Source organism: Mastomys coucha, unplaced genomic scaffold (assembly GCF_008632895.1).
Source record: "Mastomys coucha isolate ucsf_1 unplaced genomic scaffold, UCSF_Mcou_1 pScaffold6, whole genome shotgun sequence".
Classification (NCBI taxonomy): Eukaryota; Metazoa; Chordata; class Mammalia; order Rodentia; family Muridae; genus Mastomys; species Mastomys coucha.
The window spans coordinates 52,923,240-52,949,569 of NW_022196912.1; the positions used below are offsets into that span (position 1 = coordinate 52,923,240).

At 35.8% G+C, this 26,330-nt stretch overlaps 1 protein-coding gene across 4 annotated transcripts in view; it reads left to right on the plus strand.

The window, feature by feature from the left end:
- Positions 1–13,973: 13,973 nt before the first annotated feature.
- Positions 13,974–26,330, plus strand: part of Agmo (alkylglycerol monooxygenase) — a 329,966-nt gene continuing 317,609 nt past the window's right edge. For 3 of the 4 annotated variants that reach the window (XM_031357454.1, XM_031357452.1, XM_031357450.1), the window contains exons 1-3: positions 14,092–14,501; positions 15,933–16,063; positions 23,803–23,954. In XM_031357454.1, the coding sequence (XP_031213314.1) occupies positions 14,376–14,501; positions 15,933–16,063; positions 23,803–23,954 (409 nt within the window). In that variant the 5' untranslated portion in view covers positions 14,092–14,375. Of the gene's footprint in view, positions 14,502–15,932; positions 16,064–23,802; positions 23,955–26,330 lie in introns of all 4 variants that reach the window. The other variant, XM_031357451.1, reaches the window with a different exon arrangement.

A 26,330-nucleotide genomic window follows, 5' to 3' on the forward strand; every position in this document is an offset into this window, starting at 1 on the left:
AGCAAAACTCTCAATTACCATAGATAGAGAAAACAGGATATTCCATGACAAAGCAAAATTTACACAATATTTTTCCACAAATCCAGCCCTACAAAGGATAATAGATGGAAAACATTAACATAAGGAGCAAAACGACACCCTAGAAGAAGCAAGGTAAACTTTCAACAAATCCACACAAACATAATTCCACCTCTTACAACAAAAATAACAGGAAGTGACAATTTTTCTTTCTTAATATATTAATTTGAAAATTAATATGACCAACATATCCTAATCGATTGAAATTCAATAATATGAGGAATTGGAAATTTGTTGATTGTCATTCAATGATCTCTCTAATTTGGTAATTGTAGAAATAGGTCCAACATTGTACAATCTATATAGACTGTCAGTTTGAATGTTTGTGACAGTGTCTGGCTGTGTACAACATAAGGGTCTTCAAATCTTGTTTCTCCTATCTCAGCCTCTCTATTAGTAATATTGTTTATTTCATGTTTTTGCACTATACTATGTTTTTCAGAACAGCTTATATATTTCAAAAGTACTTATATACCCAAAAGAAACATAGATGATTAACTAGGGAGGTGGCTTGTAAGAGAACAACAAAGTGAGACTGAATGCTTTGCTGGACATTTGTAACTCTTGTATCATGTTTGAAGAAGAGGACTTTATAAGTTACTCTTTCTCTGAGATGAATGCTTTTCCAAATTATCACAGCTAATGAACCGAATTCTTACCCTCACCTAATGTCTGTGCCACCCTCCAAGCAGAACCATTGTTCATTGAAACAGTTGGCGAGTGACTTTATGGATAGACCATCTTAATACCTACACCATTTCTTAAATGAATGTAACCTGTTCTCTGTGGGCTGAGAATGAAGTCACTCACTCAAGTCAAATAGCTTTGTCCATAGCAGGAAGTCAGTATCCAAAAATCAAGCCTACAATTTATTTCTTGGTGCAACAGAACTATCACCTCTCAGCTTATCTACAATGGAGGTAAAATCCTTTGGTGATGTGAGGGCCATTGAAATACAGCCTTATTACAATGAAACCCAATGTCTAAAAATTGTTCTTATTTTGGGCTTGTACCACAGTAAGAGCCAAGATTTTAAACTCTACTAAATACAAACCAAACCAAAAAACTTTATATATTCATGTTCATTTAAGAAAATACTAGTAATGATGTGTTATTTTTAAGTATACAGTTAATATGTTTGGAGTTATTTAAAGTTTATATTGAGAAAAATGTATTTTTACTATTGCTGTAGACGAGCATCTACATAAGACTGTTAAATTGATTGTTGTTTTATATCAAACAACTTTTATAATACTTAATTTTATTGTTATAATATTATATAAATTTCAAGGAATATGACAAAAAAGATATTGTAGGTATTGAAGGGGGGTCTCTGGGAGGAGCGGTGGTACAAAAGGGAAACAAGAATGTGATTTAATTCTATTTAATTAAGATATGTTTTTAAATGTTAACAAATTCAGATAAATTGAAATCATGTAACTTTTCTCATCATAATGCAATAAAAGTTTTCAAAAAAAAATCGTTCCCAGAGGTCTTTCTAGCTCCGTTCATTCTGTTCAGGACATAATAAAAAGACAACCATTGGAAAACTATCAGGCTTGTGTTTATCAGATACTATATCTTTAGGGACTTTAGCTTAGAATTTTAGCTTCCAGAACTTTGCTAAATACATCTCTCTTGTGATGAGCCACATAGTACCTTTTCTGATTCTAGAAGGGATGGTGAACTAGAACACTTTGTTATCCCTTGCATCCTATACTAACGATAGAGTTTTGCTCTATAGGTGATCTACCCATTAAACCATGTGAAAGAGGAAATTGGATTAAATTGCTGAATTAGATCATTTACAGGATTAAACAACAAATAGTTAGTTAGAAACAACACATTATTGTTGTTACATAGACTAGAGATATAATACAATATATACTAAATTTATATGAACCAAAATAGCCTATATTATTTTAGTAATCTCTTTACAGACCAAGTATTCAGAGAAATTTTGTTTGTTTGTTTGTTTGTTTGTTTGGTTTGATTTGTTTTTTCATGTATAACACAAGGAGTTTTGTTACATAATTTATGTATCAATCACTTCAAGTAGTCTGAATTCATTAAATCAGATGTATACATCTAGAATATACAAAATTTCAAAAACTGAAAATCAAGAAAACAAAGCAATTTAAATATAGGATAACTAAATAAAGCATTCTCAAAAGATAAAATACAAATGATTGTGAGACATTTAACAAGTGTTTAACATCACTTGTCATAAAGATAATGGTAATTAAAACTAGTTTTAGATTTCATCTTACTGTAGCCAGAATGGCCAAGATCAAGAAAACAAATGAAACTCATGCTGACAAGGATGTGTGGTAAGAGGGACAGTCATCCATTGCTAGTGGGTGTGAAAACTTGTACTGCCACTATGGAAATCACTTTGCTGGCTCATTAAAACAGGTAAAATAGATCTTTCACAAGAGTCAGCTATAACAATCTCAGGCATATACCCAACAATACGATCTTATTACAAAGATAACTTGACTCATCAATGGTTTGTCACTGATATATGCCCAATAGCCCAGAAATTAGAAACTGATTAGCTATCCCTCAAGTGTTGAATGGATAATGAGGATTTGGTAGATTTACAGAGTGTAATATTGCCTGTGAATTAAGAAAAATGGAGTTAAGAAGTTTGCAGGTAAATGGACACAGGTAAAAATAAACATCCTGGCTTGTGAGGTAACCCATATTAAAAGAGACAGCCATTGTAGCTTTTCTATTACATAGAGATAATTTGTTTTTAATCTGCAAATATGTGCATTTTATTTATAATTCTTACAGTGGATATGTAACTATTATGTGACCAGGGGGAAGGAGAGGTTCTTCTAATAGTGCTATGGAAGGCTAAGTGGGAAATTAGAATAGAAGGATTAACTGAAATGGGGCATAACAGGGCAAAGTAGATGTGAGAATACTTGAGGGCTAAATAACACTAAAGGTCATTTTGAAAAGCTATATAAAAGCCTTCTGTTATAGAAGTTTCATACACACACATATGTGGAATTTAAATGTAGTTATTATATGATGATAAGACAATAACTAGACATGATAAGCTACCAAATTAGATCTCTAATATCAGGAACGGGTTACATCTTTTTAAATTCTTAGTCATAAGGCTCCTGTCTGCCACCCAGACATTACATGCTGTTCTCAATGGTAATGGTTACTTTTCACAACCTGGTAAGCCCCTGTTCCTCAAGACACCACATGTAAATTGAACATAGAGAAATCCAGCTGGTATTGATGTAGAAGCTTCATCTGTGATGGCTATTATTCATGGTACTGGAAGGTACTTTATATATTAATGAAGAAAAAGGTAATCATTAATATTCCCTGCTACAAATCCTGTGACATATAACAGTAATCTGTCTGAACAAAAAAAGGTAATGGTACATCAGTAAATGGGAATGTTATGAAAGTAACCCATCATGATTTGAAATCCACCCCATGAAATGTAATCCATACCAGACACTGGTTTGTCTTATGGTATTTAAGGGAGAGAATGGCCACAAAGTTGAGAGGGTGGCTGGAAAGATCTGGAAATGCAGAAGGAAAAGAACATGATCAAAATATACTATTAGAAAAATTTCAAATATGTATACAGATATATATCTTAAGTAAACATGAAGTAATAGTTTTCCTATAGCTTTTACAAATATTCTTACATCCTATGTATTATTTATCTCTCCTTTCTTCCTCTCAATTTGTACCCTATTTCTAGTTAAATCTTACCTCCTTCCACTCAGTTTTCCCATTCCTTTTACAAAGCTTTTTTATCTATTGCCATGGGTCTATCTTCCAGAATTTGAATGTAAAATCTATTACTAAAGCTACCATATATTAATATGAGAGGAATTAGAGGAGTCAAACCAAACATAACCTGCAAGTTTCCTTATTCAGAGATAGCCCTCACAATATCTGAATGCTCTATGTATGCTGCTAAGGAGATAAAATTAATACATCAACCCAGCTGTAATGTCTACAAAGACTAGCAGGGCAAGATGTTCCAATGCTGTAATAGTGGTGCTTATATTTCAAGGGCAACAAACCATTGTCTTATTAGACTTAAGGCACTCTCAATAGGAAGGTACTATAAACCAACTTAGGATTGTTGTTGAGATTCTGGGCCATTGAAGAAAATCCATTTATGGCACTTTCCTTCACCAGCACATCTTACAACTGTACTCTAAACACTTATGTTTATTCCACAGATAAGTGTAACTCACTTATTCTCAAAGAAACATCTTTTTGTAGCAGATGAGGACCATTAAAGAAATCTACAAGGGGTTGAATGTAGAGAAAAATTGACCTTGGGGGATCATTCTCAACTGACACATCTATAATGTATCTCGTACATATAAGTCTTGAGGAACATTATGAAAAAGGAAACAGAAAGTCTTAAGAGCCAGAGGAGCAAACTATATGCTGCAAGAATGTGTCTTCTGTACAGGAGAGGAAATTTTTAACCCATGAAATCTCAACTATATTGTCACCTAAACAAGACATTCACACCAAGAACACAAGTTGTCATGCCAATGTAGATGGCAGAAATCTAAGGCCCTACTCTTAGTTTAAAAAATATATGCAAATAGTGGCTAAAAGAAGGAGAATTATTCTTATATTCTCTAGTTACTAGTTCCTGATAGGTAATCCATATGGTCAGCTCACTCTCTCTTTCTCTCTTTCTTTCTCCTCTCTCTCTCTCTCTCTCTCTATATATATATATATATACATATGTATATACACACACATACACACACACACACACACACACACGTGTGTGTGTGTGTGTGTGTGTGTGTGTTTGTGTGTGTGTGTATAACTGAGTAGACCTATCAGGATATATATGTATGTGTGTGGGAGTACATGTAAAAATAATGTTAAAAGAAGTCATAAATTGGATAGAAGAGCATGGGAGAAGTTATAAGAAAATAGGGATGGGTAGAAATGATATAAATATAGTACTCATATGAAATTCTTTGGCATTTAAGGTAAAAATGATAAATCTAAAAGGACTCTGCTGAATTTTCCTGAAAGTATTTATTCAGTGCCTTTCAGCATTCGGCAAGAAGATCTGTGAACACTAGAGCCAGAGGTGGTGCACATTTTGTTGGCATTATGAGATGTTCATTCGATATGATGTATAGAACAGTATTTGATTTATCTCAACCTATTCAGTTTCAAGCACAAACCATTCTTTTCTAACATTTCCCCCAAAATATATACATTAATTACTTCATCAAAGGTGATGTCCATTTCCATATTCTTCAATAGATAAGTAGGGTCTACGTTGAGTCCAGTGTATTATGGAGTGTGCATCTTCAGACAGATTTTGAAGTACTAGGTAAGCAGTAATTCTTCAGTATCTTTCAGTAGAAAATATTACAGGTTGATGTAGTTATCAAAAGTTTATTTGGTAATGTCATCAGATCTTATATTCCTATAAGCATTTTAATATTAATTTAACATTAAGTTTAAGATTAATCTCAGACATTCATATGCAGTGTCTAGAATTTTCCAATTTGTTTTGCAAGAAAATCCTTCCCTTTACACAGCATATCATGGGCTATTTCAAGAAATACACTTGAGATCTGTTGACATTCTTTTATGCTGCACTCTGAATTTGGATTAATTCCAACGACTCAAATACAATCCTATAAAGAGAGAGTTACACACATTCTGACATGAATAGCACTTGGAACTGTTCTTCTGTCACTTGGGGACTGTGAAAACAATGAAATGCATTAGTTTGATAGGATTGTAAAGAAATAAATTTGGAAATACTGTTTGTTGTTCATGCTCTGACCTCAAGTGTATGCCATAAATTTCTTTAAAGTTCATCTTCTACTTGATCTTTTCTACTGTCATTGATTGTGCTGGGCCAAAATAATACAATCTGATCTAAGAAAAATAGGGAGAATGATTAAGGCTTCGTGTGCTGCACTATTCTGAGGAAAAGTGTTAATTCTAGGAAATGGGAGACTGTTAGAGACAATACTAACTATAGCTTCTAAATATAGCCTCAAAATACATAGGAACACAGTAGTAAGGGAAATAAATACTTTCAAACGATGACAGTAGTATGGTACATAAGTAATGTCGTCAATTACACTAGGAAGAGAAAATGAATGCTGAACATAAACCAACTCATATCTACTTTTCAGAAGCATGAAATCCATTGGAACCCTTGAACTTCTAGGAATGTTGAAAGCACATTCTCTGTGAAAAGGAATTGGCAAATTCTTAATATTTAAATGTTTACTATACTTTATTGAAACACAAATCCAATACTTTTTCAATGACTTTTACAATGAGATTATTTATAATCATTGTGAAATTATATATCATGATATTAGTATTTTATCTGTAAACAATTACTCTGGAAAATAAACTTAACATAACAACAACCCTAGCTTTCAGATTAAAATGGGAATTATTTATTTGTATGAACATAGTTAAAATGACTACAAATAAAGCCATTTTTGGTCTATAGCTATTCTTTCAGACTTTTCTATGCTATTCTTTTATATCTGATTCTTTATTTTGATTTTTGAACTTTAGATTTATATGTGTCAAGATGTATATAGCAGTTCATGTTTTATTCACATCTCTTAGTGTACCCATATCAGTAAAGAACACTCTTCTTTCAGTGAATTAAGCCAAATATTCAAATCAGTTTTTGCCTTTTATTGTCTCTGCCTATCTTGTCAGTGATTTGATTATTATGGATCCACAAGAACCTTTCTAATTTCACTCCTACTGAACTAATCTTAGAGAAAATTATCCAGGTGTCCTTGTGGCTAATCTTTGCTTCAAAAATCTACTGTTCATTTATTCAGAGAACACAAGACTGTTTTTACACTTAGGTTGGATCATGTAACTGTCATATTCTAAACTTCCACTCTTTTGTGTTTACAACACTCTGGGTTATGGTAGCTGTTAAGTAAAGAAGTCTCAAGCAGTTACATATTGCACATTAGAAATTTAGCACACATTGTGTCCTGACTGACAGCAAGCACACTGTCTTCAAAAGGACTTATCAGAGGAACAAACACCTTTTAATTTGAGATTATGTTTTTCAAACAACTTGTGGCCTCTAAATTCTAACAAGCTGTGCCTCAAATCACACATAGAGTGTAATCTCAGCAGGAAGGAAAATACACTAGAAAAGGATCTCAAATGTAAGATGCTTAAGTATGTGTGCCATTGGAATCTACCTAACGCAGTTATAGTAATACTTTTACAAAATTACCTTCTTCATTTCTTCTATAATACCTATAGCTAATGTGAATTTTTCATAATTGTGGAAATATGTTTGTCATGGTTGAAGAAAAGTGTTTCTTCTGTATCATAGGGAGTGGAACCACTTAGAGGCATGGCCTTGTTGGAGTAGGTATTTTTTGGTTAGAGGAAGTGTTAGTAGTGGGTGGGCTTTAATGTGTTGGTGTGTTTCAATCCTCTTCCTGCTGTCTGTGGATCCAAATATAAAACTCCCAAGTATTTGCCAGCACCTTATGTGCCTGTATGACATGAAGCTTCCTGCCATAAAGCTAGTGGACTATCCATTTATCAGTAAGTGTATACCATGTATGTTCTTTTGTTATTGGATTACCTCACTCAGCATGATATTTTCTAGTTCCATCCGTTTGCCTAAGATTTTCACAAAGTCATTGCTTTTAATAGCTGAGTAGTACACCATTGTGCAAATGTACCTCGTTTTCTGTATCCATTCCTCTGTTGAGGGACATCTGGGTTGTTTCCAGGTTCTGGCTATTATAAATAAGGCTGCTATGAACATAGTAGAGCATGTGTCCTTGTTATACATTGGAGAATCTTTTGGGTTTATGCCCAGGCGTGTTATAGCTGGGTCCACAGGTAGTACTGTGTCCAATTTCCTGAAGAACTGCCAAACTGATTGGCAGAGTGGTTGTGCCAGCTTGCAATCCCACCAACAATGGAGGAGTTTGTTCCTCTTTCTCCACAACCTCACCAGCATCTACAGTCACCTGAGGTTTTTGATCTTCGTCATTCTGACTGGTGTGAGACAGAACCTCAAGGTCATTTTGATTTGCATTTTCCTGATGACTAAGGATGTTGAGCATGTCTTTAGGTGCTTCTCAGCCATTCAATATTCCTCAGTTGAAAAGTCTTTTTTTTAATTAGATATTTTCTTTATATATATTTCAAATTATATCTCCTTTCCCAGTTCCCCCTCTGGAAAAAAAAAAAAAAGACAAAAGCTGTTCCCTTCCCCCTCCCCCTGCTCACCAACCCACCCTCTTCTGCTTCCTTGCCCTGGCATTCCCCTACACTGGGCATAGAATCTTCACAGAACCAAGGGTCTCTCCTTCCATTGATGACCAACTAGGCCATTCTCTGCTATACATATACTGCTGGAACCATGAGTCCCACCATGTGTATTCTTTGGTTGGTAGTTTAGTCTCTGGGAGCTCTGAGGGTATTAGTTAGTTCATATTGTTGTTCCTCCTAAGGGGCTGTAAACACCTTCAGTTCCTTGGGTCCTTTCTTTAGCTCCTTCATTGGGGACCCTCTGCTCAGTCCAATGGATGGCTGTGAGCCTCTACTGTATTAGTCACATACTGTCAAAGCTTCTCAGGAGACAGCTATATCAGGCTCCTGTCAGCCAGCACTTGTTGGCATCCACAATAATGTCTGGGTTTGATGATTGAATATGGGAAGGATTCCTAGGTGGAGCAGTCTCTGGATTGTCCTTCCTTCAGTCTCTGCTCCATAGTTTGGCTTTGCAACTCCTTCCATGTGTATTTTGTTCCCCCTTCTAAGAAGGAAAGAAGTATCCATACTTTGGTCTTTCTTGAGTTTCTTGTGGTTTGTGGAATGTATTTTGGGTAGTCCAAACTTCTGGGCTAATATCCACTTATCAGAGAGTGCATACCATGTGTGTTCTTTTGTGATTGGGTTACCTCACTTGGGATGATATTCTCCAGATTCATCCATTTCCCTAAGAATTTCATAAATTCATTGACTATAGCTTAGTAGTATGCCATTGTGTAAATATACCACATTTTCTGCATCCATTCCTCTGTTGAGAGACATCTGGGTGGTTTCCAGTTCCTGGCTATTATAAATAAGGCTGCTATGAACATAGTGGAGCATATGTCCTTATTACATGTTGGAGCATCTTCTGGGTATATGCCCAGGAGTGGTATAAGTGATATAGTTGCGTCCTCTGGTAGTATTATGTCCAATTTCCTTTGTTCAGCTCTGTATCAGATTTTTTAATAGAGTTATTTGATTTTCTAGAGTCTAACTTCTTATGTTCTTTGTATATATTTTATATTAGCCTTCTATCAGATGTATGATTAGTAAAGATCTTTTCCCAATCTGCTGGTTGCTGTTTTGTCCTATTTACATTGTCCTTTGCCTTACAGAAGCTCAGAATACCCAATTCACAGACCACATGAAGCTCCAGAAGAAGGATTACCAAAGTGAGGGTCCTTTAGACCTTCTTAGAAAGTAAGACAAAATACTCAGGGGAACAAATATGGAGACGAAGTGTAGAGCAGAGCCTGAAGCAAAGGAAATCCAGAGACTACCCCACTTGGGATCCATCCCATACACAGTCAGCAAACCCAGACACTATTGTGGATGGCAAGAAGTGCTTGCTGATAGAAGCCTGATATAATTTTGTCCTGAGAGGCTCTGCTATTGTTTGACAAATACAGAGGTGGATGCTCTCAGCCAACCATTAGACTAAGCATGGGGTCCCTAATGGAAGAGTTAGAGAAAGGACCGAAGGAGCTGAAGGAGTTTGCCACCCCATAAGAAGTACAAGAATATCAACCAAACAGACCCCCACCCCCCAAGCTCCCAGGGACTAAGCCACCAATCTAGGAGTACCCATGAAGGGACCTATGGCTACAGCCGCACATGTAACAGAAGATGGCCTTGTCAGGAATCAATGGGAGGAGAGGCCTTTGGTCCTGTAAATGCTGGACCCCAGTGTAGGGGAATTCAAGAGTAGGGAGGCAGGAATGGGTGGGTGGGTAGGGAACACCCTCATAGAAGAAGGGGGAAGTGGTAGGGGTTTGTGTGTGGGGGGGGAACCAAGAAAGGGTTTGAAAATTTGAAATAAAATTTGAAATGCAAATAAAGAAAATATCTGCCCCCCCCCAAAAAAAAACAATAATGGACTAAATGTATGAAGGGTAAGCCAGTCCAATTATGTGTTTTCCTTTATAAGAGTTGCTATGGTCATGGTGTATCTTTACAGCAATCCCTAAATAAGACAATGCTACTAACACAGTTTTATCAGACAAGGTCTACAGTCTAATACTTAGACCGAGTTTAAAGACTAAATAGGGTGGCAGAGAACCTTGTCATGAAAAGCTACTTTGGATCACTTGAACAGGTTGGACCTGGAAATGTGGCAGGAAGTAGAAAGCAAAGATTTCTGTCTTGGAATTTGTTTCTGTATCCCTTTATTAAACCTAATAGAAAGTGCTTTGATCCTGAGCTGCTTCTCCAGAGCATGGTTTGCTCTAGGTACAGAGTAGGATGCAGCCTGTAATCAGTATAGCACTGGTACTAGGTTTGAAGTTCACCTTGCTAGTTAGGTTACTTTCTGCAAATCCTTTCTCCTTTTTTCTTCACCTCTGTTGATCTTATGGGTCTATGCCCAGCAGAGTTCCTGCCTGCACTCCTATCTCAATTGCCTTTTAACTCTGCCTAAAATAAACTACGGAGAAAGCATTTTTTTTTCCTTTTCTTTATCTCCCTTGGATATTGTTTCTGGCACAGACTGAGTTTACTCTAAGGATTATACTTTCTTATGGTTTCAGCTTCTTCTGGGTTGTAGAAGAACTTGATTTTTGACAAAATAGTCTCTCTGTTATCCCTATAGAATAAGAAGACTACTAGTTTTCTAATGATACTTGTCTCTAGGGTTTTTATTCCATTCTTTGTATTTTTACTTCTTTCATTATCTCTAAATAAATTTTTGCATTCAGCTTCCTGTATATTAAAACCTAAGGCGATTTTGCTTGCCTAGTATACAATCGTGCATGAGTGCCCACGTGTGTATGTGTGCACATGGGCATACACACACACACACACACACACACACACACACACACACACATCTTTGCTGTTTGAAAAAAAGATACAAACAACAATAAAACCAAAGTGTCACTACTTAATTACATAGTGAATTGAAGAATGGTCTTGATTAAGTTGCTGACTCCAAGAAGAAGCTAATATGCTCAAAACTACAAAAAACAAACCATAAGTGTATTTCTAAATTAATATACAACAATAACAATTCTCTTTTGTAGGAAAGGAAGGGATGAGGAGACAAAATACCCAGTGAGAGGGGAGATTACTGCTTTGAGGACAATGCTGAGTGTCTACAGTAAGAGATAAAAGGCTGTTGCCATTTTACACTTTACTTATAATTATGTTACATGTATTTTTATCTTGTCACGTGTCACATTTGTAATTTCATAGTCATGTAAAAGGCAGAAAGAACACGTTGCTGTACATAATTACTTTTGTTAAATGGGTATACCAAGTATAATTTTTATCGGTAATGAGTATGGTCTGTGTTTCAAACAATTCTGCTGTAAGGTTTACTTTGAAATGAAATTGGTTTAGTGTGACTAAGACATCAGGAAAGATTTGAATGTGTCATCACCATCTCTGTGAATGTCTCAGTGAAAATTACCAGGTGACATTTAGAAACATTAGCCTCCTGACGAGAGAAAACCTGCCCAGCTTAGTAAAGCATGATCATACACACACAGACATACACATTTTATAGAACTACTTTATACAAGCACATATACCTTGTATCTCCTCAGTTTTCTTTGTGTTATATGCTGCTACCTCTAGTATCTATGCCTGGTGTTATAACTTTCTGAGGTTCTGGTGCTTAATCTACTGTCAACTTGACTGAATTTGGAGTAACCTTACAGACACACCCCTGGGTATGTATAGGAAGGTTTCCCCAGATAGGCTTATACTGGAAGCACAAAAGTCCATGCATCTACGAATTCAGAGAAACCAAGAGTGTTAAATATCTAGGATTGTCCTTTCTGGTTTTCCAAAAGATGGGAATTGGAGATAATTAATAGTCTGGTGGTCTGCAATGTGTTGGCCCATATCAAACTCTCACAATCAATAATGAAGGTGGCCAGTAATCCAAATGTTCCTTACATTACCTGCACAGCTAGTGACTTCCCCAAGCTCCCACAAGCCTGGAACAGAGATAGCTAATAGTCTTGATGACACTTACATTATCTATATAGCTAGATGCTCCCTGAAACTCCCACAACTGGGAACAGAGTTTATTAATTAGTCAAATGATCTCTAAGTTATTTTTAACGACAACAAGGATATAGGCGAGATCCTTCCTTAGGTCATTAAACTAGTATAGGTAACCTATCTCTATGTCCTACCTTCTTGAAATAAAGGATATGTAGTTTGAGTTAAGTTTTGATGTAATTACCTCCTTGTTCACTGAGGATTGTGTTGCACCACGAAACTTTCCTACAAATTATATTATGTTTAAATATATTGAGGATAACTTGCCTGACATCCGACTTCACTGACAAAGAGAAGTCTGACAAAGCTAATCTGAACCCAGTTCTTACGCTTCCCAAGTGCTAGGATTAAAGGCGTGCACCACCACCGCCCGGGTCTTATTCTCATCATTTCATAGTTCATTTCCTTTCCAAATACCTGCTGAGACACGCTCAGAGTTTGCTGGTAAAGACTCACAAGGAATGTGGATGGTACTATCTCATGATATGAATCTCGGGTTTAATTAAGAAGTAAAACAAGAGGAAGCCAGCTTATTGTCAGGATTCTTGATTGTCTCTGCATCCTGACTTCAGACAAAATATGAACATCTTTGGAGAGCCGAGCCCCGAGCGAGAGGCCTCTTAAACAAAGCCCTTATTTGGCTAAGCTACTGCTATTTGTTGCTTCTACATCTGGTGATCTATCTGCTTTTGTTACATGGCCCATTGGGATTGGCTAAGCTTGGGAGTACTCAACAGCGGAGGGTGGGCCAGGAGGCGGAGCTTAAGTAAGCTCCAGAGAGGCAGGAGGTAGAAGGCGTTAAGATTAGAGCAGGAGGAGAAGCAAGCAGGAGAGAGCAGGAGGGAGAAGCATTGTAAAAGGGTCCTGAAATAAACTGCAAAAGGAAGAGCTCTTGTCCTTGCATCTTTCTTGCTGGACGAGGATGCGACAACCATCCATTTCATATTCACCCTACAATGGCTGTCCCTCCAGGTTGGGCTGTACTTTAAACTGTGAACCAAAGACAATCCATATTCTTTCCTTAAGTCAGGCACTTTGTCACAGCAACAAGAAAAGTGATGTCAGGTTTCACGCAACACTCCTTTCAATATAACCATAATATTCCATACCAATTTCAGGCTATTCAGGCAAGAAGTACACATTCCCTGCCACTGCAATCAAATAAGTGCCTTCTAGACCTCCAAAATGGTACAGTGACTTTAGCTCATTTTGTAAGCCACAGGGGAGGTCTCACGACAACCTCTGAAGAGTTTCTTAGGGAGTTTCTTCAAGGCCAAGAAGGATGGAGAAATGTAAGTTTTCACTGAACAGCTAGATTATGCAATCAACCAAGTGGCTCTGAACTGGTTTGCAAAACATCCAGAAATTTAGTTACTGAGTAGAAATGCGTAGGGGGTAAGAAGCCAGGTTCTACTTTGGAGAGGCGACTAATTATTACACAGACTGCCCATTACGTCTAAGATAGGGTTCTGTTAAGAAACAACAAATTCAAAGGCATTGTGCCTTTTAGAGAAAATTTAATTTTCCTCATGTAGTCTGACTTTTGGACTTCTACCACTTTATCAGAGTGAACTTTCACCTGTTCTAAAACTGGTTTGTTTGCTTTTATTCCTCTTTCACTTTCTAAGGCTCAGTTGCATATGATTTATTTGTTTTTCTTTACTTCTCTTTTTAGTTGTTGACAAGTTACTTAAGCAATAGGCAAGCTGCATTGCTTGCTTGTTTCTGTGGGTCTTCCTTGTTCCCCTACTTCCTCTTCCTGGGGAATCTCCACTGAACTCTGAACCTACTCTTGCTGCTAGTGTTCTTCGCCCTTGCACACAAACTCCGCTGTTGGCTGAGGTCTCTGTGGGTCTTTGTTCTCAGCTCTTCTCTGACAAGGCTCGCTCTGTGCCTCACAGTTCTTTTTCTTTGTTCAGTTTTGCACTTCTGCCACAGAACCACAAATATCTTCAGCTGGGAATCAGACAGGAACAGAAATGAGGAGCCCAGAAGCCCAAGACAATGTTTCAGTTTCCCAGGGTATGCGAACTTTATTTTACATGATGAAGCCCAGTGAAACTGCCTTCCAAACTGTTGAAGAGGTGCCCGATTACGTTAAAAAGGTGAGACTGTCTTGGAAGGGGCTCTTTTGCTCTTTTATTACTATATAAACTCAACATATCCTTAAGATTTGTTCAATTTTCTACTTCAAATTATTACAGCCTCATAAAACACCAATTTCTCACAGTCATAAAGCAAAAGTACAATTTTCAAGTGAATTAAACTTCTGTACAATATCTACATCTTTGCTTGTAAATTCCCTGTAAATCACTCTAGAATATGAAAAAAAAATTCAAAGTTTTTGAACATGTTGGCATTGAAAGCAATGTTGAATAGTTATACCACAACAGTAAACATTGCAACAAATTTGTTTGAAACTGTTTAACTTTTCTACCAGCTCCAGGTATTTCCTCTTTAATTTGGTAGAGTCAGTCTGCAGAATAAAGGCTATGCAGCTTGGCTCAGTAAAACTCTAACTTCCGAAGTTTGAACTTGAACCATTTTTTTTTCTATCATTTTAAGCCTTTGAGGCCTTTTTCACTTCTGTTGCTTGGCCATGATTGGAAGTGGAAATATCCAGAATTAGAGCCTAAGCAATAATGTTCCCCACCCTGTCAAGTTGTTCCTACAACACTTACTAGTTCAGACCAGAAATAGGGAAACTATGACATCATGGAGCAAGGTCTTGAAAGCTCAGTGAGAAAACTTCCACCTCATTATTAGGGTCCACATGATTGAAGCTCATAATGATTTTGAGACTTGATACTGCTATTTTGTTTACTGAAGAAAGATGTACCAATCCTGTCTTCAAAAATTATTATTATTTAGTTATATTATTTAATATATATATATGTAATATATAATATAATAATAATTAATAATAATAAGTTATTATTTAGATTATAGTGTTAAACCTAATCAGTGATTGATGGTTAAATTCTCATTATTATAAAACCATAAGAATTAAAGCTGAAAGAATGGAATGTTGGTGCTGATACAATCTTAGGAAATTACCTTATTTGCTAAGAATCTCAAATGTTTCTACTACTTTTGTGTCATACACAGAAGTAGTTCTAGACTGTCTAGTTTGTAAAAACTCCAACTGAAGGTATTTTATGGAGGTTCTTTTAGAGTGACTCTAACTTGTTCAGGGTCAAAAGATAAGTTTTTACATGCTTAACTAATTTTAAATATATTTTCTTGAACTTGAAGCATCTCCTTTATGATTTTACTTATGTTTTTGGCATAATAGTAAAATTTGTACTTACGCTTTTATTTCATTTATAAATTGGATGGCACGTTTTGAAAATATCTTTAGAATATGACTAAAATACGCAAATTGTCTTGCTCATTGGCTTGGAAATAACCCAGTAGTATAAATGTAGGTACTCCAGAAAGGTGTATCCTTCCCAGATATCAGAGGACTGATTAGAAATTTTGGAGGACTTCATATGGAGCAGAGTAGCATCTCTTCTATTTAATCTCCTGTCTAGGCGACTCCATTTTTCATCTTCTTGATTCTGCTTGAACTAGTCATCAGCTGGATTCTTAAAGGGAAACCATCAGGTCATTTGGACGATGCTCTTACATCTGTGTCAGCTGGTGTTGTGTCTCGGCTTCCAAGGTGAGTATCAGAGTATAGAATATAAGATAAAGAAATCCAAGTCTTTCCCAGTATAAAGAAGAGGGAACTTTAAGTGAGTATTTTACATGTTTCCCTATAAATTCCTAAAAGTTAAGGAACTATTCTTATTCAAAATTATCTTATTTTTTCAGCCCTGATTTTTTGTTTTTAATTTTTAATAGAGAATGCTCAACTTCCCTAATCTTAATTTCTGAGTTTCCCTGGTATCTTCTTATATTATTTTAACCAAAGTGACTGTTTCACCTGCCTTACAGGAGACCTTACTCTGGGCTTTTGTACAAGTACCTGTTTGAAATTAGGCTTTGTTCTAGCCAAATTTCCACAAATATCTCTCTAGGACTCAGATATTTCCCAATGTATAATATATGACCAATTATCATTAGTACCCAAATGTTTATATTATAGAGACCAGGAGGAAGCCATACCCTACTTCTACAGTTTTCTGGACTTGAAGTAAAATTCTGTGCACACAAGGATTAGATTTTTTTTGGTTTTTGTTTTTGTCTATCCTTTTGTCATCTTTATCCTGTCATGACACATCTCTGAGACACTCTCTGTTGGATTGGAAAGCTATTAATGTGTCTGTCTCCAGATCCTTTGTAGGTCTATGAATAGGCATAACTTCAGGAAAGCTCATCTGTTTCCAGGGGCTGAGTTGGGGCACCTTTGATCCATGCCCTGACTCTTATGCTAACTCCAGACACATAACAATTTTAGATAGGGTTGAAGGTTCTTCTCTTTGTGTCAGCAATCCCCAACTTGCATGGGCCCTGAAATCAAGAAGAGTTTTGCTCGTGTCAGAGTTTTAGTTCGTACTCCAAGGAATGATGTCTGGTACAAAACTAATGCTCTAAAATAATATCTTTTATACTGCCATGTTAATGATAAAACTGGACAAATATAGGTCAAACCATCACTAAATGACCTATGTCATAAAGTGAATTGAGTGGTACAGGAGGCAAGCCCACCAGGCAGACAGAAGGAAACTTCAGTATAACAGGATTAACCAAAGAAGCAGAACCAAGAGGAAAGTCCCCAAAGGAGCTGAGCTTTGAGCTGGGGCAAAGCATGCTCATTATAGCCTCCCAACCCTGCTTCTTTTTACTGTTTGTGGAGCTTCACTGCTGAGTACAGCTCATCACTTTGGAATGTTTCTTGGAACCATACAGTGGGAAATCCAGGCAAACTAAAAAATGACATTTAACATGAAATATATCCAAGGAAAAGGTGCGTTAACCTGGTATAAATCATAACATGTTTGGGTAGAAAATAAACCTTAAAAATACATATCAATGTGTTACTTTGAGTAAACTGGGTCATTAGGTTTATAGTCATAAAATAATGAGCTGAGTAATCACAGATGTGGTTGCATACTACAGTTAGAATCAGTGGAAGGTAATTACTCTCAATAAGACCCAGATTGCCTAAAATAACAATTGAGTTTATTGATCAATTCTTCTACCACGTGAATTCATGTGTCGAAAATGAACATGAGCTCCCTTTCCATATATACACTCTTAGGTATGAAGATTTAGATATAGATTTATTTATTGAAGATAATACAGTTGTTTTCTGTAGCTCACTTTGAGAATGTAATGTACTAAGAATTCTTGGAAATCAGTTGATTTTTCAGCTGTGAAAATCATTTAATAACTAGGAAGTACTGTATGTGCAGGTGCAATTACGGATCATGAATTTTAGTGACTTGGAATGGAACATTTTGTATTTATTGTTTTGTTTTTCAATAATTTTGAGAAATATCCTGTCGAATTCACCCTCATGTTTTGGCTGTCTTTAAACTTTCAAAGTCTGATATGGCTTTAAGTAAAGTTACACTCTCTCCTTCTAGCATTTAACTATTACGGTGTTTCTTCTTTGTAATATGACTTACAAAACTATGAAGTTAGAACAAAAAACCAAAATTCCAAATATACTTCTTTACAAAATCATACCTCAAAAAGTAGAGACACACATGCACACACATAGACACATGTGCACACTTGACATTGGATAACAAGGAAATGGCAGTGACAAGTGAGAAGGATTTCGTATGAGGCAAGAGCAGGGAAGGACAAAACTAGAGAGAGAGAGGGGGAGGGGGAGAGATTTAGAAAGAAGCAGACAGACAAAATATCAACCCAAGCCAGGTCAAAATATCAACCCAAGCCAGTCCTTCAGGAATACAAGGTAAAGTTCCTTTCAAAACTCTTCTAAAATATTTAAATCTGGTTCTCTTTGAAGGAAGGTACACTGTTATTAACTTGAATTTATACAGTATTTTCTGCAGCTATATTTTTATTTAGAGTCGCAAATTGGTTTTATATACTTTACAAGTATTAAAATGAGATTTAAATCATAAAACAATGGCAATTAAAAATGTTTCTCAGTTTTCAATGTAGTTTTTCTGAAACATCCTAAGCAAAGAAAACAACCTGGAAGTTACACTTATATGTATTTTCTTTTACTTCACTGTTTTACATGAAAGTATAAAGAGAAAAGTTAAGCCAATTCTCTAGATTAACTCAACTCAGTTTCCATACAGAAAATAAAAAAGAAAGGAAGAAAAAGACATTGAAAAGTAAATTGACATCAACTTACAGTAATATTTCATTTGAAGTTGTAGCATTCAAATGAATCCTTGTGCAAATCATAAGCAGCTGAGGGTTATATTAACACGGCATGTGTCCTTGCCACTCCAAGGAATGCAGTTCATTTTCTCTACGAGCAACAAGGGCTTGCCCATCCTTAAAGTATATAATTTCAAGAAAAACAGTACTATGCTATTAGCTAATCCACTACTGGAGAACTGTGCCTCAGATAGTAACTCTAAAAAGCTTCTAACAAATTAAGAGAAGATGGTGAACACAACTTTCTAGTTCTGCATTCTTGCAATAGAAGTGCTCTCCACAGACTTTAGGAAAAATAATTTTATTTGACCATCCCGATGTCATAATTACATACAATTTGAAGTCTCTGTAAAAGTATTAGCTTCCTTACTGTATCCACAGGAAAGATATGTGCTACACATTTAACATCTTTATGTTATCTAATGGAAAGTATTAACCATAGACGGGACTTTATCTTATTTACAAGCCTGTTGGCCAGGCCTTCATCGATAATAAAAGTCCATCTGCCTCACACCAGATTCTAGGACATCCTGGATTCATTTGCTCTTTTGAAACACAGTAGGAAGCCTTCTAACCAGAATCCAGAACTGGAGTGGTAAAAGGATTTTTCTATTGATCATAACTAACAAGAAGTATCTTATGGATGAATTGCTTTTCTGCCAATTATGTGCATATATACATATACATATATATGCATATGTATATGTGTATATATATATAAGTTGAACTTTATTCAATGAAATGTGTGCCAAATCTACTTTTAAAAAGCATAATTTGCAAAATATTGTACTACTGACTTACATGTTAATGAAGTGGGAATGTCACTTCCCCCTTTGCTTGCTTAAGCAGAATTGAATTTCCAATCCTTCATCAGAAACCCAGAAATCAATTTGTTACTTCCTCCCAGAGTTACTGTTTCCATAAACTGCATCCTCCCAAGAGAAGCTTGATTCCTGATAAAAATATCTGTAGTATGTTGTTTCTCAGGACTTCAGTTATTCTGTTGAAAGAGTAGATTATAAATCAAATTGCACTAGGTTTGAGAGATAATTTAGCTAGGTAGACTTTCAAATAAGTTGAGGACACTCTACTCTTAACACTTATGGGTCATGGCTAGCTTTTACTATGGCACTGGTCTCATAATGTTCAAGCATACGTATGCAGAATTTTACTGCCTCTATGCCTTCAGTGGAATTTTCCACTCCTGACCAAAACAGTTCAGTTTAAAAAAAAAATAAAAGGAGGAAATTAAACTTTGTTGAAATATTTTCAAGTCCTTAGGGTGGGGCTGTAGAATAAAGAAAATCTGTCACTGCTATGACATTATTCTTTTTTTTAATCCATGGGTTCCCAGGCAGGATTTACACACTTGGCAATAATACAGTTACATATTTTCTTGTAAAGAATATAACAAATACATTTATGGCTTAATGGTTGTTTTAAAGAAATGAGGTCATCATTTTATAAATGTAATGCAATTTTATAGTAAGAAGTAGCAAAATGGGTGTGTCTGTTTATAAAAAGTAGAAGTTGAATCATTTCTCTTCTTACTGCTGAGATATTAAAAAGACAATATTCCACTAGATGGAGCAAAAGTGGTGGGAGCTCTTCAGACAGACAGCTCAAGTTCTGAGGTGACTTGCCAAAGGTTTGGAAAGAAATATATAGTTAACTTCTCAGAAAAAATATGTCTATCACTCAAATATATATATATATATATATGTATATATATTTACATTTATGTGTGTGTGCATGCATGCTGGTGTGCCATCATGTGCCTGTAGAGGTTGAAGGGTAACTTGTGTGAGTTGCTTCAGTCTTTCCATACTGGACTAAATTTTATCGTGTACTCCTAGCCTTAGAAAGCCACTATTTTAGTAGAGTTTGTGAAAAAATTTGTGTTGTAAAAACAAAAAATAAGCCTTTTTTTCAGAAAGGTCACACTGTGTAGCAGGTCCTAATGTCTCTTGGTACTCGGATCATTTTCTTTATCTCATATACATACTCCACGTGAGAAGGATGAATATGTTTAAGTAAGACCTTGTGATTTTTACCAGTTCATCTCCATGTGACCAAGCATGACCCTTGCATCTATACATACAAGTTTGTCTGTCTGTTCCCACTGAATGGGATTTAGAAAGCTCAAGTTAAAATTCCAAAATGCAGAGCCATATGCTAGGTCTTTAGGGATAGGGACAGAGGAACTAGAAACAGAAAGAGGAAGGAGTTCTGGTTTATGATTCTGGGTCTGTTGGGAACCATTTTGCAAATGTAGGTTATATTTCCTGCTATCAAGGGCTTTCCAGAATCTGATAATTATTTCCCAGCTGTATCACCTAGACAAATTTGTTCAGTTGTGGGCATTGAATGGCTGTTCTTTCACATGTATAACAGAACAGGATCTTGTTCATCTTGTGGATACAAAGCAGCAAATACCAAATACAACTCCTACAGCATTACCACTCTGTTTTCCTTGAAGAAAAGTTAGTTTCTTGCAAAAGTGAGAAAATGGGAAAGGGCTGCCACTATGTATCAGGCATATCTTAGCTTGACTTATGTCAACTCTAATCACTCATTTGACAGAGTGATACATTAGATGTTTGTTCAATACCTGACACTGGTACAGGAAATAAGCAGCACTTGATTTTAGCCGGCAGGCTCTCTTCGTTTCACAAACCAAAGTTTTATAGAGGCCGTCTTTGATTGAGGTCTTGGCAAGGAAAACAGGAAGATCAGGTTATTATGGTCCATGTTCAACAATATGCCCTTGGGCCCTCTGCTGTCCCTGAGATTTAAGAACTCCCAGTACGAATTTATCAAATGACTGATAAGTATGTAGAGAAGTCTAAGCTGATAATATGTGCCAAGGCTTACCTAACAATCTTTAGAGTATGGCAGCTTTTGTTGAATTTTCTTGGTTTTAATACTTTTGTTTCTAATTGCTTTAAGCAGTGATTAGTAACTTGGGACACATATGATCATCAGAAAACATTTGACAGTGTCTGGAGACATATTTGGTTATCACAGCTGATACAGGGAGTGGTGCTGTTGGATTGAAAGAGAAGGAGGGTGTTTTTCTACAGTTTCATTAGATGTAGTAAATCTTTCCCAATAAGGAGTCATCTGGCCCAATGTGGCAGCAACTTCATGGTTAAAATCTGTCTGTTGGAGAAGTTAGTAGCTTGGACCATAAAAAACAAAATACAAAAAGCAAAGAACAAAAAACAAAAAAATAAACCCTGAGTTTTTTCATATCTTTAACCCAAAAGGAAACCTTATGCAGTTGATACCCTTTTACTGGGAATTAGAGACTGATTTTAAAATTTTATATTATAGTTTAAGGTTTGTTCAAAAACAATCCCCTACAAAATGAATCATCCTGTTTCAAAAGAACAACAATATGAATTAACTAGTACCCTCAGAGCTCCCAGGAACTCAACCACCAACCAAAGAGTACACATGGTGGGACTCATGGCTCTAGCAGCATATGTATAGCAGAGGATTGCCTAGTCAGTCATCAACAGGAAGAGAGGCCCTTGCTCTGGGTCCTATAAAGGTTCTATGCCCCAGTGTAGGGGAATGGGAGAGTGAGGATGTGGGAGAGGGTGGATTGGTGAGCTGGGGCAGCTGGGAGGGAACATTTTTTTTTCTGGAGGGGAAACCAGGAAAGGAGATATCATTTGAAATGTAAATATAGAAAATTTCTTATAAAAAAGGAGGGGGGGCATTATTGAGATGCCCTGGTCTAAACATGTCATTTACTGTCCAAGATGGCCACCTTTCAAATGAACTTGTTTTAAATCATCCTTTGAAAATTACCCTTAATAAATGTTTAGAAGGCAGGTTCTGTACTTCCAATTCCTCATGTTTCTGAAATACTGTAGGAATCCCTGCATCATGGCATCTTGCCCAGTGTGGAACTACATATGCATCTCTAGATACATCAGAATGATTTGGATTGATAAATGATTCACAACTTGATGTCAAAGTTAGACTAAGAAGTAAACTTAATCAGATGTATGAAATTGTTAAATAATTTTTTGCATATGATCTTTATCACAGATAGTTCACAATGAAATATAGTACATAAAATCAAGTAAATATTTATGGTTTTGAAATAAAAATTTATAGACATAAGGTAAAATAGGCAGGGATACAGAGTTTAGTTTCTAGATTCAAAAAAATATATATTTTATTTCCATTTTTTATGTATATGTGCGTGTTTGCATGCTTGTAACATATGTCTGCATGGTGCCTGTAGAGGCCAGAAGAGGGTGTCAGATTGCTAGAAGCTTGAGTATTGCAGGAGATTGTAAATCACTTAATGTAAGTGCTGGGAACTGAGCTTAAGTCCTCTGCAAATGTTCAGAACTGAACAATCTCTCTAGCTCTGTTTCTTTTTCTTCATAAAACTTGCTCAGTTTAAGTAGATTAATATGTCTCATTTCTGGTAGAAAACTATTTGCTACTATCCTAAAAGCCCAACCTTATGCTTCTCTTAGATGTGTGCCTAGACAGGTGTATGCCTAAAGTGTAACATTATAGTGCAACTATAGCATGTGCAGAGGGATAAGAAATGAAGGTATGGAGGAGAGAGCAGAAGAAGTCGCTTTAGGTTAATACACATTTTATGAATGCTCCTATTTAATGACAAGTTGTTCTCAGGCTCCTTAGGAACCATTCCCTGTATAGTTTTCAACCTTTCATTCTTCAATTATATGCCATCCTTGCTGCGTTTTTCATTACAATTAAAAATGACAATATCGGGAACTAAGGAGCAGTTTAGCAAGATTTATTATGTATGATATGTTCCATAAAATCTGGTTTTTTAGCGACTCAAAAATCTCCTAAGTTCCATGAAGTTTAGAGTGCAAATAACTGCTATGCAGATGCCTGTCAAACAAAAGAACATAGCAGGGGAGCAGGTGATGCTGTGATAGGGAGGCCAGACAGATCAGGAAGAAGCACAATGGGATGGCCATGTGTGCTGTTTTTCTATATGAATATATCCATGTTAAACACCACCTTGGCTGTTTTATCACAATGGCCATACAAAATATTATAATCGTCCTTGTGGACTTTATTTTCCAGTCTGTTCTTCAGGAGCCTTGAAGTGACCAGTTATATTTATATCTGGGAGAACTACAGACTTTTGGAATTGCCTTGGGATTCTCCATGGACGTGGTATTTAACTTTCTTAGGAGTTGACTTTGGCTACTATTGGTTCCACCGCATGGCTCATGGTAAGTTACAAATTATGCATTTTGTGCTTGATGATGAAGTGTGTTTAGTACCAAGAAGTACTTGTTAAATATTTATGGAATGAATAAACAAATCCATAAAATAATACATCCTATATAGGATGTTAAATGCTAATGAAGATTTAATTTGAAATTGCAGCACAAACAAAATGAAACCATTATAAATAAAATTATTGCAGATACATTTTCCCCCTGATTATAATGGTATCCCCCTTATAAAATGATAGCTTTAGCATTGTTTTTTAATGGGTTCCCATCTATTGTTAAGCTGTAAGTAATTATATATAATATCAAACTTCATATCCCAATCATCAGAGGTCATTCTGGAGAGTTCTGAAGCAGCATAAAATTCTAGGGAACATCTGCCATCATATTCAGCATGATTCAATTTCTTGGCAGTGCCTCCACATTACAAATGAAAATGCAATCAGCTACGTATTGACTATACTGCACTTGACTGTTCCCATAGTTTACCAAGATTTCTCATCTCATGCAAAGCCTTCTCTCTGTGCTGGTTCACTGAATTTGCATTAGGGATTCCTAACTGTACCTTCCAAAAAAATGTTTTGTTATGAGACAAAAAAAGAAATGGAAAACTTGGAAAGGGTTAGGCTTGTACTTCTGTAGAGATGGGTGAGCCTTAAGGACAGTGGAGGTAAACAGAATATGTGGGATCTGAGGAGCAATGAGACATGCCAAAATTCTGAAGCCAAGCGCAGAAAGATACTAGTATTGAAATACTGCCTTATGAAAGGCACCAGCAAGAATTTCAGAGGATGTTTAGGTTGAGGGAGCAGGAAGAAAAGAAGGAAGGAAGGAAGGAAGGAAGGAAGGAAGGAAGGAAGGAAGGAAGGAAGAAAGGAAAAGAAAGAACAGGGAATGATCTTAAACAGTCAGTGGGAAATGGAAAGACAGGACATGAAATCAGGGTGAATAACTGTGGTGTGGAGCTGTTCAGTGGACCATACATCCTTTCTTAGCAAAGATGATGGAAGGAGGAGGAATGTGGCCCACTGCTATGCTTATAACCACTGAAAAATATAGTATATATTACATATTTCATATGTAAACACACAGATATATGTACTTATATGTATATATATGAGCATTTTGAATTCACACATTTAACTGAGGTATGGGTGTTAATTCTTTGGAACAATTTGTAGTAAATATGCAAGCTAAAAACGTTATATATATATTGTGGAAACAGCCAATGTCTTTGAAAATAATTAGTCAGCCCCTGACATCACTTCCTTACTATAAATATAAGAGGATACTCCCAAATCAAACATGATTAAGGATAAAAATGTGGTAAACTATTTGTATTTTAATGCAAAGCACTATTTTTCCTCTTAGAATAAGTATACTTGTGATTTATTCATATTTTGGTTAATAAGCGCTATCTTTGAGTGTTGTATCATTCAATTTAAGAAACCTTCTTATATCACACAGTTCTATTTAGATGTTCTAGTTTGTAAAATTTGCAAAATTACTTTGCCTATGAAGTTGAAAAAACTCAAAATATTACCAAATATAAAAAAATTAAAATGTTTCTTGTGAATACCCTTAATTAAGAGTGATAAAATTTTCAAAAAAATCATTAAAATGTGAATCAAGGCACTTGAAAATATGCTTCATATTAGAAAAATTTGAACTGAATCCAGTGGAACAGGCAGGCATAAAATAAATTGAAAGCCTTCTGGAAAAACATTCAAAACCCTCAGGGTATGGAACCTAATCACAAGTTCAAAGACTTGTGGTTTGTAATGGAAAGCTAGTAGGAAAAAATAAATTATGTAGTTAAATATGTTAGCCCTCAATGTGATAGCTGATTTGAAAATTTATGCACAATAGTAACAGAAAGTCTTAAAATAGTTTTAGGGGATCTAGAAATACACATCAATAAGAAAATCTTGCAAGCCAAACACTTCTAATTCCAATTCAGATAATTATTTAGATTAAGTTAACTGAAAAAAAGGTTTCAACAATTTCAAAATTCAAATGCCATCTTCTCATACAGAAAGCAAAAGTAAAACACTTAGTGTGTAGTTATTTTCCGTAAAATGAATGATAATACATTCCATGTGTATTAACATGTTCTATAAGAGGAAACAAACGTATGTAAGTACAACTTTGTTGTCATTTTTTTTAGTAAGCTTAATGGATGCTGGCTCTCTGCTTTGTATGATTGTCCTTCACTTGTCTCACATTAGGTAGCATTTTCTTCTGTTTAGAGGACAGAGATCTTTTAGGCAAAAGCATTTATTCTCAGAATATTAATTTTCTCTATCTCTGTATCAGAAAGCATAGTTGGAAATTCAGAGTGTTAAAATCGAATAATCCTTAAACTAAAAGTAT